Here is a 17753-nt window from a genome sequence, read left to right as displayed (position 1 = left end):
TCCCATTTTTCACGTGCTCCGAGATAGACGCTTACATTGGCCATATCTTCCAGAATAAATGACTATATTGCCCACATCTTCCGGGATTAAACGACTACGTTGCCCACGCCCTTTGGGAGGTAACGACTGTGGGTACAAGTTGCACTAATAATCAGGTTTTGATGTATGACAAATAGGTTAAATTTAGATGTATTGTTATCTAATCTTTTTAGAGTGTATAGGAATTGACGAGTCTAAAGGACCTGACACCAAGCTGAAGTCCAAATGTACGATTCTAATAAGAAATCTAATTAGGTCTCCAGGACCTGATAGTTGGCTGAAATCCAATCGGGATGTTAGATTCCAGACGATTGGCTGAAGACCGGATGTACAATTCCGACAAAAAAACCTAGTGAATCAAGAGGCAAGTCAAGAGACTATATATGGTAAGTGAGGTAATTAAGTCACAAGAGGAGAGAGATCCAGTGAGGACGAGTCCTGATGGGACTATACGCGCGGTCCAGTTTAGAGCCATTTGGGAAGTCTAAGCTAAGACCATGACTAGATCCTGGTCTCGGGAAGAAAAAATGTAAGTCATAAATTGATCATATTTTTAATGTGCTAACTATAATTTTTATTGTTTGGACTAACGTATTTTACAGGGAATCAAAGTTGTAAAGTAGATGAAAAAGAGGCTCCAAGCGTCCGAAGTTGCTCTAGGTGCCCGAACAACCTGGGTGCGACAAGAGGCCACTAGCTAACGTGGTGATGACTGTTTGGCAGCACACGTTACGGTCCAGGTGCCCGGACGGGTCCGGACGCGTAGAGGTGGATAAAGATTGCGAGATAAACTTTCGAAGAGGTACATCCACGACAACACACTCCAGGCGCCCGAGGGTAGATCTAGGCGTCTGGATGGGGCAATAAAAAGAGGGTTCAACCAGTAGCTTCTACACATCAATTCAAACGATTTTCGTTCTTGCGCGTTGCTCCGAGAAAGCTCTTACGACACCGAAAGGCTACTTCGACAATCGATACTCATGTTTTTACTCTACTTATTCTCGTTAACATTTTGTTTATAACATTGTACTATTTAAATTCCTGTAATCCCTTCAATATTATAGTGATTGACTAACAGAAGACTCAATGAGTATGAATTTTGGAGTAGGAGTTATTGAAAGCTCCGAACCAAGTAAAAAATTACTTATGTTGAAAGAATAAACTTCACAAAGAACCTTGATACAGAAGGTTTTTCATTTGACAAACTCCCAAACTTCAAGTTTGGTTTTGGCCAAAATACGCATCTAAGTTTCATTCTTCACATAAGGCACACTTGATTCCAATTTTATCCTTCAAACAATTAATGATTTTTCATTTTCTCTTTACTTTCTTATTTACATGCAACATTTAATTTCTTCTCTTTCCTCTCTTCTAATTTTCTTCTCTTTTATTTCCTCAAAAATTAATTTAAACTTTAATCAACACTCTAAATTTGTTTATTTTTATTTTTTTAAACTTTAATAAAAATTAATAAAAAATAAAAATTAATAAAAAAAATAAAAAATAATAAAACATCAAAAATATGTTTTCCTATTTTTAATATCTAATTATAAAAGAATAATAAAATGAAATTAATAAAGCTGATTTTCTTAATAAAAATAACAAAATAAAATAGCAATTACTTTGGTGTTGGTATTAGGAAATCAGAACCACAACAATGTTGGTATTTAAACTATGATGCTGATTTGGGACCAGAGCTTATTTGGACTCAAGTTCGACCCAAGCTCATTGATGAACATAGGTGTTGCGTTCAAAGGATATTCACATATCTCCGTAATGACATAATATTGTCCACTTTGGGGTTAAATCCTCATGACTTTGTTTTGAGACTTTATCCAAAAGGTCTTATGTCATTAGAGATATGTTACATCTTTTTAAACCCATAATTTTTTTCATATCTTTCCAATATGGGATTTTGATTGTATCCCCAATATTTCTCCTCTCAAACGAAGAATCATCATTACTCTCATGGTCCGGTTCTCCCCGCGGGTATCCAATCAATTTTGACCTGTTCCGGGCTTTCTCACGAGCATTTGATCACTCTTGACCTATTCCGGGTCTTCTCATAATCATACGGTCACCCTGACCTACTCTGAGGCTTCCCTATGAGTATCTAGTCACTTTTGACCTACTCTGGGTCTTCTCACAGACATCTGATCACCCTAACCTACTTCAGACCTCACCGTAAGTATCCGATTACCCTGACCTACTTCAGGCCTTCCTACAACTTTACCCAAGGTCATCCCACATGGTATCTGATTTTGACCATGACTTTAATACCATTTGTTATGTCCAAAGAATATTCACATATCTCCATAATGACATGATATTGTCCACTTTGAACTTAAGTCCTCATAACTTTACTTTTGGACTACCCAAAAGACATCATATCAATGGAGATATCTTATATTCTTTTAAATCCATGATCTTTTTTATATCTTTTCAATGTGTAACTTTAATTGTATTCCCAACACTAGGGGATTCAGATTTCTAAAAACTTGAAATGAGATGGAAGATGCAAGTGTGTAGAAAAGAGATATAGTGAGAAATCCTAGTATTGAGTTTCCTACACAAAGTTATAGACATGTGTCAATTGACACAAAGTTTGAAACTTTCTAAATTTTCTAAGTAATGCTGGGAATATTTTACAATTGAAATGGAGGGCACCCTTGGACTCTAGTTCACTACAGAAACTTACATGCGTTGGAATGAGTCCGATCAAAGTTTTCTAGGTCCATCAATGGATTTTAATCAAAACTCATTGATAGACCTAAATACTTGAATTTCTAAATTTTTATAATAAGATATAAGTGTAAAGTGTGTAGAAGGTAAATATGATGAGAAATCTTGGTTCTAAGTCTCTTACATGAAGTTATAGGTCTTTGTCAATTAGCATAAAGTCTGAAATTCTCTAAACCTTATGAACAATGCTGAGAAAATTTTATGATGATAACATAGAGCACCTTTGGACTCCAAGAATTGTATAAAATCTAAGAAGTTGGAATGAGTCTGATCAAAACTCTCTAAGTTCATCAATGAGTTTTGATCGAAATTTATTGATGGACCTAAGTAACTTGAATTCCTGAAATTTTATTGTAAGATGGAAATGTAAAATGTGTAAAAAATATATATGATATCCAATCCTTATCTTAATACATGTAGATGAAGTTATGATTGAATGTCAACTAACAGATTGCGATGTTAATTTTTACTGACCAACATCATAATGACACTAATTTATAAAGATCAATATCATAGTAATACTGGTCTTCATAAATTAGTACCACAGTATTTGTCAGAACCAGCACTATCGACCCTATATTTTGACAAAATAGCATATCTTAGTTTCTAATTTAATATGATAATTTTATTTTCGTTATTATTCCTATTTTCAATGTGGAAAGATTAAGTGGTAATGACATAAATCCATGGTCAAACTGCAGATGAGCGTAAGTTATAAGTATTCCATTTATTGTTTGCCTTTTTGTAGAAACAGATACCATTCATTTTTTTCAAAAAACTTGAGGAATTGACTGCATTTCTCCATTTCTTCCAGATTTAATGTAAATATTTACCATTTTCATTTTTTTGGTACTTTGACCTGGAAAGGGCTTCTCCAAATCTCTAAGTCTCACATAAACACTTAAAAAATTCAACAGAATATATTGTTAATACCAATAATTGTTGTGGTCAATTTTAGAAAGAAATGAGTGTATAATACTTGTTGGATAAAATAATTGGTTGTCTGGAATTTTAGGGATAGAAAGGTCGACTGGGAGAATTAACCGAGGCCTGCGATTGACGTAATTTTCTTGAAATAAACTCGCTCCACCTCCACCGTGAGAGAGAAACTCTCCCCATGAATTTATTCACATTTTCAATATATGTGAATCAATATAAACAAACCAACATACTATAAAACTCTCAATATGGACTAAAATTCCATTCACAATGAAACCTCTTTCCTCTTTCAACTCTTCTATATTCACATCATTTATATCTAACAATATTTTTATCAAGGTAATACTTGATAAATACTGGAATATAGTTTCTTGTAATAGAATTACTCAATTGTTAAACCAATGGACTTTCTGCATTATTGTTATCTCTAAGTCCATACATTTTTATATTGATAAAAGATTAACTTGTCATATTCAATTAAAACTCCACATTATATGCTACATCTGGTTCATATTATCCTAGTCAATTGATTGATTCTATTATGTTAATTAATGAGAGTTTAGTGAAGATAAATAAAAGTTTGAATTCTGAGTTGAAAGTTTCAAAAACTAAGATACTGAGTCGAACTAAAATTGAACAGTCGAGAGTGTTGGTTCTGATCAATACTGTGGTACTGGTTTAGAATTTAGAAAGACTAGTACTACTACAGTATTAATCTTTCGAAATTAGTACTATAGTCTGTACTAGTTAAGATGAGATCTTAATTTTACTTACGTCTATTATAACAGGATTGAATATCATATATATTTTCTACACACTTCACACTTTTATCTCATTATAAAATTTCAAAAATTGAAGTCATCTAACTCCATCAATAAATTTCAGTCAAAACTCATTAACGAACTTAAAGAGTTCTGATCGGAATCATTCTAACTTCTTCAGTTTCTATAGTTCCCTTGAGTCCAAAGATGCTCTTTGCTATCATCGTAAAATATTCTCAGCATTACTCAGAAGGTTTAGAAAGTTTCAAACTTTGTGCCAATTGAAACGGGCCTATAACTTCATATAGGAGACTCAGAACTAAGATTTCTCACTATATCTACCTTCTATATACTCCACACTTCCATCTCATTACAAAAATTTAGAAATCCAAGTCATTTAGATTTATCAATGAGTTTGCTTAAAACTCATTGATTAAACTCATTACGACTCATATAGATTTCAGTAGTACCCTAGAGTTCAAGGGTGTCCTCTGTCATCATCATACAAGATTCCTAACATTACTTAGAAGGTTTAGAAAGTTTCAGACTTTATGTCAATTAGCACAGATTTATAACTTCATGTAAGAGACTCGAAACTAGGATTTCTCATCATATATCCCTTCTACACATTCACATCTTCCATCTCATTCAAATTTTTAGAAATGTGAGTCCCCTAGGTCTATCAATGAATTTTGATCAAAATTCATTAATAGACCTAGAGAGATTAATCGAACTTATTCCAACTTTTATATGTTTATTAAGTGAATCTAAGTCTAAATAAATTCTCATTTACTATTTTAAGGCCCTCTCGAACCATGCTTAAAACGATTTAAAACTTTTTTCATGGCATTATAGTGTTGGTATTCAAAAATATGCACCTCAACGATATTAATATTTAATTTTAATTTATAGTGCTGATTTTTGAAGACCCACCCTAAAGTAATATTTATTTTATTTATTTTTATTATTTTTATTAATAAAACCAGCTTTATTAATTTATTTTATTATTGTTATAATTAGATATTAAAAATAGAATATATTAAAAAAATAGGAAAAAATATTTTTGATGTTTTATTAATTTTTTTATATTTTCAAATTTTTTTATTAAAATTAAAAAAACAAATTTAGAGTGTTTATTAAATTAATTTTGGAGGAAAGAAATAATAAAATTAAGAGAGAGAACAGAAAAGAAATGAATGGTTGAACAAGAGAGGAAAAACAAAGAAAAGAAAAAAATCATTAATTATCAGTGATAAAATTGGAATCAAATATGAGAATAAAACTTGAACGAGTCTTTGAACACAATCAAATTTGAAGTGCGCCTGAAAATTTACCATTTTTCATTCCAATACAGACAAACAATCTCCAAGACACAAATTTTCCTATTAAATATAAAATTATTCATGCGAGTCCTCCGAATCTATTTATATTTCATGTATCAATGTAAATCTCATCCGACAGTGAAAAAAAAAAGGCACACAAAAATCAATGAACAAGATCCACGTTACACGTGAAAAGGTTTATAGAAAGCATATAAAGTTATGTAGCTACACAAACTCACAATCGATCTAATCATTTCCTAAGTTAGATCCATTTTTTTAATCCAAAAAATAATGATATTGAGTGAATATAAAACTCAGTCTTTCTGGTGTTGCATGCATGCTTGATCTGAATTTCTAACCTAATGATATGCTTAGACGAATCTTAGCTTGGTGGTATAGAGTGTATGAACATTGATCCATAACTCTGAAAATGAGAGAACAGAAACCATCATCATTCAACAAATTCTTACAAAGGGTACAGAGCAATTAAGCAGCAGAATCTGGATGAGAACACCGAAAAGACAACAATCTTACAATCCAAATCCATTCCTAGAACAGCATCAGATAGCATTCTGTACACATCAATGTCGAAACTAATAAACTGAGGAATAAGTCAGTAATTAACGGGGAAGAATTTACCGCATATGATACACCAGAAGAATGCAGCTAGCACGATGGACCTCCCCGTTTCTCCATTAAACCACAAGCACGAAATTACCTCGCCATGTCCTGCCGCTGCTCGCGCAAGTAGCAGAGAAGCGTCTCTGCCTGCGAGATAATGCATCAAACACGTTTTAGGTTGTGAGGAAGAGTTTGGGGGCAGAGGAAGGTGGCGGCGGAGGTTGCGTACGTACCTTGAGCTTGGCCCGGGCGGATCCGCACTGCGAAAGGGCTACGAGCGGCGGGATGGCTCCTTCCCTGACTAGGAGACTGCGGTTCTGGGTGCTGTCGGCGCAGAGCAAGACCAGGGCGTGCACTGCGAATTCCTTCCCCCTTGCTGGCCCGGCTTCGATCGCCTCCACCAGCGCCGGGATGCCGCCGGCCTCCACTATCGCCTCTCGCCCCTCTGGGATAGCAGCCAGGCTTCCCAGCACCACCATTGCCTTCTCGGCCGTGCCGCCTCCGGGTTCACTGATCATGCCCACCAGAGGCGCCACCGCGCCCGCGCTGACCCCTCGCTCCTTGTTCCGACGAGTGGAGCACAGCTTGTAGAGCGTGGTGAGGGCGTCCTTCTTCCCCCGACTCGAGCCACTCACGAGCAGCGCCACCAACGGGGGGATCGCCCCGCATGCGCCTATCGTGGCCCGGTTCTCCTCGATCATCGAAAGGTTCAGCAGCGCGCATGCAGCGTTCTGTTTCGCTGAGGCCGTCCCCGTACGCAGCGCGTACACCAGCGGCTTGATCGCGCCAGCCGCCGCTATCCGCCCTTTGTTGGCCTCCTCCAACGAAAGGTTTAGCAAAGCCGTCGCCGCGTTCTCTTGCGCGGTAGGGTCCATGCTGCGCAGCAGCGGTACCAAGGCCGGGATCGCCCCTGACGCCCCGATCAGCGTCCGGAAGTCTGACCGGTGCTTCGCCAAGAGCCGGATCCTCGCGGCAGCCTCCCGCTTCGCTTCCACCGACGCCGACCCCAAGCACTCCACGCAGGCGCGCACCACCGGTTCGACGCCTTCCACCGACGCGTACTCCAGGATCTCCGACGACGAGCCGAGCCCGGATCCCTCGAACCCCTCGATGTCAGACGCCGCAACGCTCTGTGGCACCTCAGATCTAGCAAAGGAGACAAGCCTCTGGAGCTCGCCGGATATGTCGGAGTCAAAGCTGGAGCAGTCGGAGAACTCCCTGGAGAGTTCGAGAAACTCTTCGGGATCTGCGGCGGGATTAGCAGAGTGGGAAGGACCCACTCCGGCGGCGGCGAGCTCCCGTAGCTTGAAATCGACGATTGAGTCAGTTAGGTTCTCGGAGACAGCGGAGGAGCGCGGGCGGGGGACGGGCTGGAAGAGGTAGGAGCGGACGGTCCGCATGGACCGGCCATGATGGTAGCGCTGAGTCCTGGTGCACTGGGAGTCGGTGAGCGAGACCATCGCAAAAGGGCAAAACTTCTACCAGTCGATCGATCGATGGATCTAGAAGACGTGAGGAAGACTATCTGAATAAGGGACGGTGAGCCGGCGATGAAGCCATGACTTGAGGTGGAGGAGGCGGTGGTTGTGGGTGGCAGCGGCGATTCCTGGTGAATAAAGAAGCGGGGCACACTACAAATCACGCTTCGCGACAGGAGTCATGAGATGGGGTCGACATCAACAAAAGCGTATGTAACCGGGGCCCCACAGTAAAAAACTCCAGGTAGCAGAGTGGGTGGGACTCTCGGAGTCTGGTTAAAATAATAGGTTCTGCTATGAGAGGAGGCGTTAAAGTTTGCGACGGTGGATCCGTTGGTCCGTCAGATCCGAGTCTAATGGCCAGATGCACGACGCGTGTGCGCGGCAGGAGCATCTAATTTTTAAGCTTCCCCTTGTACGTCACACCCGTCCGTTACAGCTGGAAAGATGATTGGGGGCGGGGGGGACCGTGCGCACGTGATGGCAAGTCGGGAAATCTATTTTTTCACACCTATATAGTTGACAAATTTCAATTTAATCCCTGTAGTTTCAAGACGTAGAACATTCATATCCAAAATGCCTTAGTCATAGAAATGTCACCTAGCCTACACTATTTGGGCCGGGCACGGCACCACAACAATTTAAAGAATCAAAATTTCATCCAAAGGACCGATCCGAATCCAAAGAACACGACGAACACAACAGTGGCGAGAGCTCATTGGTATAGGCAAGTAGTTTGTATTGATATGTAGGCCTGAAATTGACCTTTTAGCGTCTTATTCTTCCACGCCCGATGTTCCTTGAGAGAGGAGGTACAGCTGATAAACATATAAAACTGACTATGCTTAACATTAACTAATAGAAATACAAGTTACACTCACCGTCATACTGAACTGGAAACCAGCAAAAATAGCTGGGCCCAAGCTGCTAGAAAATAGCATTGTTCGGATGGCATTCACAAGGAGTTAGCAGAATGCACTTCTCCAAATTATCTGAATGAAAATGACTTGATAGGATTGGACCTTGCACTTATTCTATGACAAAAGCGGTGAAGATTTCGGACAAAGATAAGAACAAAATAGCAATCACAACTAGCAATCGGAAGTGACAGAACATAAGATTTCCTACATTTAGGACCGGCAAAGTTGATTATACGCTTTGAGAATGGTTTGCCTAGTCCTTCTTAGCTCTGTTCCGGGCAGCTTTGGCTGAGGCCGAACGCTCAGACTGGGAGAACCTAACAAAAATGTGCATGACTACTGTAACCAGCAAAAGACCAGTCGCAGTGAGTGCAACTCCTTTCCATGTTGACAGTAACTCGGTCCATTTGAAGAATCTGAAAGCAGCATATGACAGAAGGCAGATCCAAAATGACACCACCTATTTGTAAAGTTGATTAACCATGAAAAAGAAACCAGAATATCAGTTGAGGAATCAAATAAATATAGGAAGATTGAATTTAACAAGCACAGTGGAGAGTAATTGTGCGTATTGATGGAAACAGAGAATTCAACTATTTAGATTAAACAAAACCTTGAGCAACCAATTATTTCTTTTCATGATAGGAGGGACCTAAAGCCGAACAGGAGACAAATTGGCAACTATCCAACTACAACTCAATAGTTTCAATCCCAACAACAACAACATTAAATTTCCTTTTCCTTGTCAGCAAACACATTTTCCCACACTAATATCATCTCTTTTTAAAAATCTAAACCACAAGGCAGCATGAGCAAAGCTACCAGTATGGGGAAAATGAGATTGGACGAAACATAAAATGCAACCACCACCAAATGACTCTGTCATCAGGAACACAACCTTATTCTACATCAGAGTAACTGCTAGTGCTAACTGGGATTATCATCAGAGTAACTTCTAGTGGAACCAGACGGACACATTCTTAATACTACTAAAACAGGATAGCATCATCATAACTACAAGCAAAGGTTTGTAAATGCTATTACTTCTGGGTTACTGAGCAAATACATAGATAAACAATGTACCATGAAAGAAATTATATATATTGTTATTCAGGAACTACATTGGCAAATTAATACTGATATAGCATGTTAAGAACCCAAGACTCAAAGTCTTGATCTTTTTCATGTCTTACCAGCAATGATTTTACAGGACGACCAATTTTCATTTGTTCAACCCCAAAGCTGTCCTCTGATTTGTATTTGTCCAGGAAAGCATCCTGCCAAAAAAAAACCTGGTCTGATGATACTGCAAGAAAAACGTAACCTAAAGGTATAGCAAATCATCCTACAACCAAGGATATTCAACTATTATGGACCAAATTAACAAAGGAGCAAACCCTTATACGGCTTGCCAAAAGAAATACTATGCCTTAGCTACAAATATGTCTTTACACCACTGTGACACTCCCTCATCAGTTCCAGGAAGATCAGCTAATTGATGCCGCTTCACATGGACATGTACCTGTAAGCACAATGAATTTCGATGAGAACAGAGCTGAAAATTACTAATGTCACCTGCACAGCCCACATTAAATTCTGTTGTTGGCATGTGAAGCTTATGCAAGGAAGAGTGCAAAATAAATCTAAAGAATGTAATCACTATATACAGAGGTGAAATAAGAAATTAACAAAGTAAATAAAGCAAGTAAAATTCAAACTCCACGTGATCAGTAAACTGACCCTTCCTGACCAGGTTGTAACAAAACTCTGCATTAACAGTACGATTTCCCAAATTTTCTAAATTCTGTTCCAATCACACAATAAGGATACCCATTCCTTGTCTGATTCTATGCTCCAAACCGCTGCCATGTTGCTGCTCTGCCTGCCTTGTTTCATTCAAATTATTTCTCTACTGAATATGATACCATGCATTTTTTTCTAGAATAGGATAAAAGATCAGACAAATGCTCTCAAATCCCATAAGCTGATGCCAAAGAAAGTTTGAGGTTGATTGCAAATCCCATCAATTCATAGAGATCAAGAACTACTTTTTGTCCTCTTCTCTCCCAATATGTTTTCTCCCCTAAACTTCCCTCCTATGCTTTGCTTCTTTTCTCCTTCTCCCTTAAGGATAATTTTTCCATGAAGTGGTAAAGATCAGGCACTTCAAATTGATTAAGTAATGGACCAAACTCAGAGGAATTTAGAAGAAATTAGAAAGTAATATGAGACTGGGACCAAAGGCTAAATAGCGAAGGCAAAAATTTATAGCTTACACAAAAGGATACCAACAGGCAGGTTCGGCAAAAAGTGTAAGTGCAGTCTCCACAAACCTATTAATTTGATTTCCCAGAATGAAAATGTGTAAATATAATTGTAGGCATTTTCCACCAACTAAAATTCTGTAGAACTGACTAACATACTTTTCTTCCAAATAGCTCTTACGATTGAAATCTTACTGCCGACCAAAGTATAGGTACCATTTCAATATCCACTTGTCATTTTATAAGTTGATACACAGACTGACATACTTTCTAAAAAGTTTCAATGATAGCCCATTGTCACATTGATATTAGTAAATACTTAAATTTCGAAGGTTTGGTTTGATAATGGTTTTCACTAAAAGAAATACATTTCTATCATGCCTATAGAGTCTAACACCAGACCAACATTAATGAGTATAGTTGCTCTTCATTAAGTTATACTTTTTAACTGTAAATCACTAAAACAAATTTTAGGATCACGTCAAATAAAAGTTAATGGTTTGCTAAACTCAAATTGACTGTGAGCTGTAATTAAAATATTTTTGGATGTTTGTGAATGCAAGCGATGAAAACTTGTTTATGGTAGTTTGCACATGATTACATATTCACTGTCATATAAGCATAGCCTTACTGCAAAATATATGCTTCTCCTTGTGTTCATTTACAAATTCATACAACTTACTATTCTACAACTTAGACATCAAATCTATAACTAAACTACATATATATTAGCATACTTGGCATGCATATGCGAAAAAACTGCATATTATGGACGCCACTAATTCTGTGTACGTACCACTGATGATTGCCCTTTCAGAATTCTAAGCATCGTTGGTGAAGGTTGATCAGAAGGAATAGCCACCGTTACATCATATACAGCAGGAACAAAAGGTCGCATGATCTTTACTGCTGAAACAAAACCCTGAAATCAAAGTTTATCTATCAATACCTATTATGAGCAAATTAACTTGAGTCATGGGGGTCTGCTACCACAAGGGGAACCAACATAATAAACATTTACTCTCACAATCAACTTCATTCAGTTCAAAACATGCAGAAATAACATGGCAAAAAGCAAAAAGCAAAAAGCAAGAAGGAAAAATTCTCCCGGCAATAGTAGATGGCCACAAGCTAAAAGAAACCTTAGTTCTAGGAATGAGAACATTTCTAGGGATAGGCAGATCCTGTGAAGCTGCATATTCTTGTGCTGCTAATAGTTTTTCTGGAGTAAAGCGAGTCCCCTCAACAAACAAAGCCAACCAAAATGGTCTTGGAAAGTCTTTCAATCGTTCTAAGCCACACTGCAAATAACAGTCATTCAAATGATATTAGAACAAGCCAAAACAGAACATCCAAGCACAAGCAAACCAAACCTGAAGTGTGTTCTCATCCCTGGCCCAGCTTCTTTCCAGAAAGAGGTATTCGGTAAACCACATTGACCATCCAATGACCTTCAAGAATCATCATACATTTACTTTTTAACGTACATAGTTTCATTGTTTTTCATGACAACTAAAGAAGGAAATAAACAAACTAAAAGTGAAGGAGAAAGAGACAAATGTCCTATTCATATACTCACTGGAAGGAACTTTGATGACTTCTTCATGACTGCTAATGCACTGCCAAGGCAGCCTGAACGCTGAAATTAGGAAATCAAGTTAAATACAAAAATAATCACAGAATCAACATGCAGTCACAAGTACCTTGATACTTTCTTATGACAAATACAAATGCATGACCAGTGAAACGACAACATGAACCAACTGAATACGAACTACAAGCTGAGTAAAAAACAAGCAGAAAGACAAAAAAAACCTGAGCTAGAATCCACCCAACAAGCCAATCAATATCACTTCTATGATTGCATATAACAAGTGCATGCTCTTTACCTGTAAAATTCACCATGAAAACACCTAAACCACAAAGAAGATTAAGTGCAAACATTTGGAGCTAAAGGAAAAGAAGAAAATGATACAATTCTCAGTTGACTAACAAAAATTTATAGGTTTTCGACATTAATTCCTCACCCATTAATTTGAAAGTTTTGGAATCTGCATATAGTTCAACCTGGAACCAGAAAACTACATTAATTATACTACAGTGAACCGTTAAAATAAAGAAATGTAAAGTAAAGGTTCCATCAACAACCGATGATCTCACAATTATGAATAAACATCAAAATTAAACAACTAAAGATGGAAGCTGAAAAGAGAATGCGACAAGATCACTAAAATCATCATTTGTCATGTTTTGTCAGGTAAAAGATCCATTATTTGGTTTGTTGGAGCCAAAAACATAACTGACTGATTGACATGAAAATGATGCTGTGCTTGTGCGAGAAAGCAACCTAGATCCATATTTGTCATCATTTGTGTCGGATGAGTAATAACAACCTAATTGTTAACCATCAAAACAGCTTGTTGTATAGTAGATTGTTGTTTCCTTTTTGTAGTGACCAGTGCCCAAGGTTTAGGTAACATCTTTAAGGATCCAATATTTTTTTTTAAAAAAACAATATTATACATAAAATAGGAGAAACCATGAACAACGGATAGAAAAAATAATCAAATACGATCTTAAGATTTTAACAGTTAACCTTGACACCAGCCCACCAATCAACCAGCCAGATAAGCTCGATCCACAGCAATTCAGCCACCACTCGGTTAATTCTCCTATACATACTCTTTGAAAATGGTCGTACTGTAATAAAAAATGTAGCCTGCAAAATGAAAAATAAATTTAAGAAGATGAACAAAAAAGAACACGAAAGCGAAAGATGGGACGAAAACGAGTTCGGAGCAGAACTCATAGAAACGGCTAAAAATCAGACCCGAAGGACAAGGACAGCGAAGCTGTCGGATCTCCCCGAGGAACCCCAATCCATCAATCAACACCAAAAAGGGACAAGACAAGGGGAGAATGCCCCCCGAATCACGGAACGAGAAATCCAATTAACCTACCTGAACGAGGTTCACTATCAAGCCGGAAAGGAGGAAGAGGAGGCCTAGGGGAAGCACCACCAACGCCAACGGGACCGCCATTGGAAGATTTAACGAAGCACGCGAAGAGTACGAGGGTTGTAGTTCGGCCTTCCGCCAATTCGCTGAATCCTCAATGTTCAGGTTGCGCTCCGGTCTGCAACTTGTGTAGCACGCCGGAAGCAAAAATTTACATATACATTTTGATAATTCTCCTTTTTCAGAGCAAAAACATGGTCCTGCATTTTTTTTAAAAAAAAAATAAATGCTAAAATGCCTTTTTCTTTAATCGTTTCAACTACTTATCGTTCAACCACATGCGCCTCTTGAATTCCCTTGAAAATAGCTCGAGGCGATCATTTAAGAGCCATTACTGGTGCCGGTTCGGTCTCGCATGGGGAAAATGTAGACCGGGCCGGCCGGCGGTGAAAAGCACTTGACTACACCCGCCTCGTTCCCACCACGACACGTATGCCATTCCGGACGCCCAATGCCACCACGCGTCGTCCCTTCCTCGACACGTGTCATCCTCTTCCCCTTCCGGGCCTCCGGCATGTCTATAAAGCCGACCGTTCGTTTCAATCCGGCCGCCTCAGCGTCATCGCAAGCATAGAGCTCATGGGCGACCGCTACCCGATCGACGTAGTGAGGGGGAAGCTGCAGGATAACGGCCCGACGGCGTCGCAGGTGGTGACGGTGGCTGCGATGTTCCCCCTCGGTGGTCTCCTGCTCACGCTGTCGGGTCTCGCCCTCGCCGGCTCCGTCGTGGGGCTCGTCGTGCTCGCGCCGCTGTTCCTGCTCTTCAGCCCCGTGCTGGTTCCGGCGGCGCTGGTGTTGGCGCTGGCGGTGACGGGGTTCCTGGCGTCAGGGGCGCTGGGATGCACCGGGGTGTCGTCGCTGGCCTACACTATGAGGCAGGCGCGCGCGGCCCTGCAGCAGGGGCCGGAGCAGATAGACTACGCGAAGCGTAGGGTGGCGGAGACGGCGGGACACCTGGGGCAGAAGACGAGGGAAGCGGGGCACGCGGTGTAGAGCTGGGCGGAGGAGTTGAAGAGGGCATGAGCGCCGCCGGAGCAGAGGGATCATGCGCGTCTGGACGACAACGCGCGTAGTCGATATGTAATTTGTATTACGGCGGTGCTTGAGTGCTCTGTCTTCGTTGCAATAATCAATAAATTTCAGTAGATGTGAGCGCGTTTAGTATGTTAATTTTATAGTATTCATCCAACACTTGTATCAACTACTTCCAAATTCAGTAGAAGTAAGTAAATCAAGAGCAACTAATTATCCAATTCCACTTTTTTAAATTACTAAGAATGCATGGAGACCGTCGGGTGAGTTGTCATCTGTGTTGATAAGGTCGTGAGTTTTAGGATGAGTAATTGGTGAGTTATTTATCTGTGTTGATGAGATTGTGAAGGTATTCACAGTAGTTAGAGCGTATTAATAGTTCCTTTGTTTGGTAAATATATTTTGCTGAGATTGTGAGGGTATTCACAGTAGTTAGAGCATATTAATAGTTCCTTTGTTTGGTAAATATCTAACTCACCTGTGTTGATAAGGTTGAGGGGAGGGCTATAAATAAATCGAATCGGTTCGAAAAATAATTGATTTATATTTAAATTTAATTTTTTTTTTCTGTGTTGATAAGGTGGTGAGTTCTCATATGAGTAAGTCGGTGAGTTATCAAGGGGGAGGGTTATAAATAAATTGAGTCAGTTCGAAAAATATTTAATTTATATTTAAATCTAATTTTTTTTTTCAGCTGAATTTAAGTTCAAATTATATTATTAGATATTTCACGATCGAAGTCGAATTCGAACTCAAACATTAATTTGAATCGAACTTGAATATAAAATTTTAAAATTTTAAAATTTCGAATCGTGCTAAAATTCAAATATAACTATTTCGAACCAAATTTAAACTTAGATTTTTTAACATATTATTCAGTTAATTTACACCCTCAATTAAAATTTAAATAGTTCACGAACATATTCGAATCTTTCGAGTCGAATTCGAACTCAAACATTAATTTGAATCGAACTTGAATATAAAATTTTAAAATTTTAAAATTTCGAATCGTGCTCAAATTCGAATATAACTATTTCGAACCAAATTTAAACTTAGATTTTTTAGCATATTATTCAGTTAATTTACACCCTTAATTGAGGGCATTCATATATAATTATTAGAGTTATTGAAAACTTTTTCATTGCTACATTAAAAATAAAAAATTTTATACCTCTTTTTACTTAAAAAAAAATCTCTCAATAATTTTATGGGTCATACATTTTTTATTATATATAAAATTCTCATATCTTTTTCATATTTTACATTATATATTATTAAATTTTTATAAAATTTAAATTAATAAATTATTAAGATTAAATAATATTAATAATTAAAAAATATATAAATATTATAGTGCATCAAATAAAAAGATATAAATTATAATAATATATCAAAATAAACTTAAATACATCTACACGAAGCCATATATTTAATTTTTTCAACTATTTTCTCATATAAATAAAATTCTCTTGGTGTCATCTTACTAGTATACTTCATAAGAATTTTATAATCCTTATAAAAGATCTCGACTTTTCGTAAAGTCATTTTTTATTTATATTTTTTAATATCTTGACATTCTTTGTCGATGTTATGTTTCATTATGTTGCTCTCTCTAGCTTTAGATTTGCCTTTCCTCTTTGTTACCTGTTGCCCTATCGGACGAATGCGGACTTTAGAGTCATCCAAATCAACATTCGTATCTCACTACAAAAAAATTGTAATTTAGGGACGAAAATTTGCAACGAATAATATTCGTTGCAAATTTGCAACAGCATTTGCAACAAAAAACAAATTTGTCGCTAATTAGCAACTAAAATAGCAACGAAATAAATTCGTCGGATATTAACAACAAATATTTTTTCGTCGCAGAAATCGTTGCCAATCAGCGTCAAAATCTAAATTTCGTTGGAAAAATTATGCAATTTTGCGACAAATCTCTGGATTTGTTGCTAATTGGCAACGAATATATATTTGTCGCCAAATTTAACGCAATTTAGGGACGAAATTTCAAATTCGTCCCTAATTTACTGTTTTTAAGACAACTAGCGAAGGATTCGCAAGAAGCTTTCTTTTCTCGAAACAAATTTCTATACATTTGTATCGATCTTATGATCATAATGACGACATGAAATTATTTTTTTAACTAATATTTTTGGGTTTTTTAAAATTTGAAAATGAATATTTTAATTGTTGATAAAAAATTTTTAAACCCGAAAATATAGAGTGGAAAAAAATGTTTGGGACCATCATTGCGATCAGGAGATCGATACGAATGCATAGGAACTGGTTTCGTGTCATTCTGAGGTGTCTAGGTCATGCATCCGTATTTTTATTGTTTACTTTTGTAATTTAATAAAATTAGATATCTGGGACGAACTCCAGAATTCGTCCCAGATCTGGGACGAACTTTAGAGTTCGTCCCAAACTGTGAATATTTGAAAATTAGGAAAAAAATCTTTCAAAAAATGAAAACTCGACCTATAGAACTTGGATTGGCACGGAACAAATTTCTATGCGCTCGTATCGATCATATGATCATAATGATGACAAGATATTATTTTTTTAGCTAATATTTTCGGGTTTTTTTATTTTTGAAAATGATTATTTAAATTGTTGAA

General features: G+C 37.7%; 3 protein-coding genes across 6 annotated transcripts; 1 reads left to right on the top strand and 2 right to left on the bottom strand.

Annotated features, from left to right (window-relative positions):
• Positions 1-6234: 6234 nt before the first annotated feature.
• LOC122027244 (U-box domain-containing protein 4-like) lies at positions 6235-8093 on the bottom strand. 3 transcript variants are annotated; one of them, XR_006124330.1, is made up of 3 exons: positions 6658-8093; positions 6443-6571; positions 6235-6375 (listed from the first exon to the last, which is right to left on the bottom strand). XR_006124330.1 is itself a non-coding variant. In XM_042586170.1 (2 exons), exons 1-2 carry the CDS (start codon positions 7882-7884, stop codon positions 6518-6520), a joined length of 1281 nt encoding a protein of 426 aa, XP_042442104.1. In that variant the 5' UTR covers positions 7885-8093; the 3' UTR covers positions 6235-6517. The 3 variants fall into 3 exon arrangements, 1 of the variants encoding a protein (XP_042442104.1); XR_006124331.1 differs by having other exon boundaries at positions 6235-6352; XM_042586170.1 differs by having other exon boundaries at positions 6235-6571.
• A 631-nt stretch (positions 8094-8724) lies between these two features.
• On the bottom strand, positions 8725-14523 carry LOC122027245 (1-acyl-sn-glycerol-3-phosphate acyltransferase PLS1-like). Of its 2 annotated transcripts, XM_042586171.1 has the most exons (12): positions 14047-14523; positions 13683-13805; positions 13114-13153; positions 12902-12999; positions 12666-12725; positions 12460-12537; positions 12229-12387; positions 11883-12008; positions 10252-10344; positions 10016-10099; positions 9031-9282; positions 8725-8936 (listed from the first exon to the last, which is right to left on the bottom strand). In XM_042586171.1, the coding sequence occupies exons 1-11, from the start codon at positions 14125-14127 to the stop codon at positions 9076-9078; spliced, it is 1149 nt and encodes a 382-aa protein (XP_042442105.1). In that variant the 5' UTR covers positions 14128-14523; the 3' UTR covers positions 8725-8936; positions 9031-9075. The 2 variants fall into 2 exon arrangements, with proteins under 2 accessions (XP_042442105.1, XP_042442106.1); XM_042586172.1 differs by having other exon boundaries at positions 8725-9282; positions 12902-12975; positions 14047-14508.
• A 128-nt stretch (positions 14524-14651) lies between these two features.
• LOC122027246 (oleosin 18 kDa-like) lies at positions 14652-15273 on the top strand. Its single transcript, XM_042586173.1, has one exon. It carries the CDS (start codon positions 14683-14685, stop codon positions 15094-15096), a length of 414 nt encoding a protein of 137 aa, XP_042442107.1. The 5' UTR covers positions 14652-14682; the 3' UTR covers positions 15097-15273.
• Positions 15274-17753: the final 2480 nt, after the last annotated feature.

This window comes from Zingiber officinale, chromosome 10A (assembly GCF_018446385.1).
Source record: "Zingiber officinale cultivar Zhangliang chromosome 10A, Zo_v1.1, whole genome shotgun sequence".
NCBI classification, from domain to species: domain Eukaryota; kingdom Viridiplantae; phylum Streptophyta; class Magnoliopsida; order Zingiberales; family Zingiberaceae; genus Zingiber; species Zingiber officinale.
The sequence above is the reverse complement of the archived record's forward strand: the minus strand, read 5'-3'. Positions and strand labels throughout refer to the sequence as shown.

Coding starts and splice junctions, on each gene's coding strand:
- LOC122027245 (XM_042586171.1), bottom strand. CDS start 14,127: ATGGCGGTCCCGTTGGCGTTGGTGGTGCTTCCCCTAGGCCTCCTCTTC. Junction 12,538..12,665: donor AGTCATCAAAGTTCCTTCCA/GTGAGTATATGA, acceptor TGATTCTTGAAG/GTCATTGGATGGTCAATGTG. Junction 10,100..10,251: donor AAGACATATTTGTAGCTAAG/GCATAGTATTTC, acceptor TTTTTTTGGCAG/GATGCTTTCCTGGACAAATA.
- LOC122027244 (XM_042586170.1), bottom strand. CDS start 7,884: ATGGTCTCGCTCACCGACTCCCAGTGCACCAGGACTCAGCGCTACCAT. Junction 6,572..6,657: donor CCGCCCGGGCCAAGCTCAAG/GTACGTACGCAA, acceptor ATTATCTCGCAG/GCAGAGACGCTTCTCTGCTA.
- LOC122027246 (XM_042586173.1), top strand. CDS start 14,683: ATGGGCGACCGCTACCCGATCGACGTAGTGAGGGGGAAGCTGCAGGAT.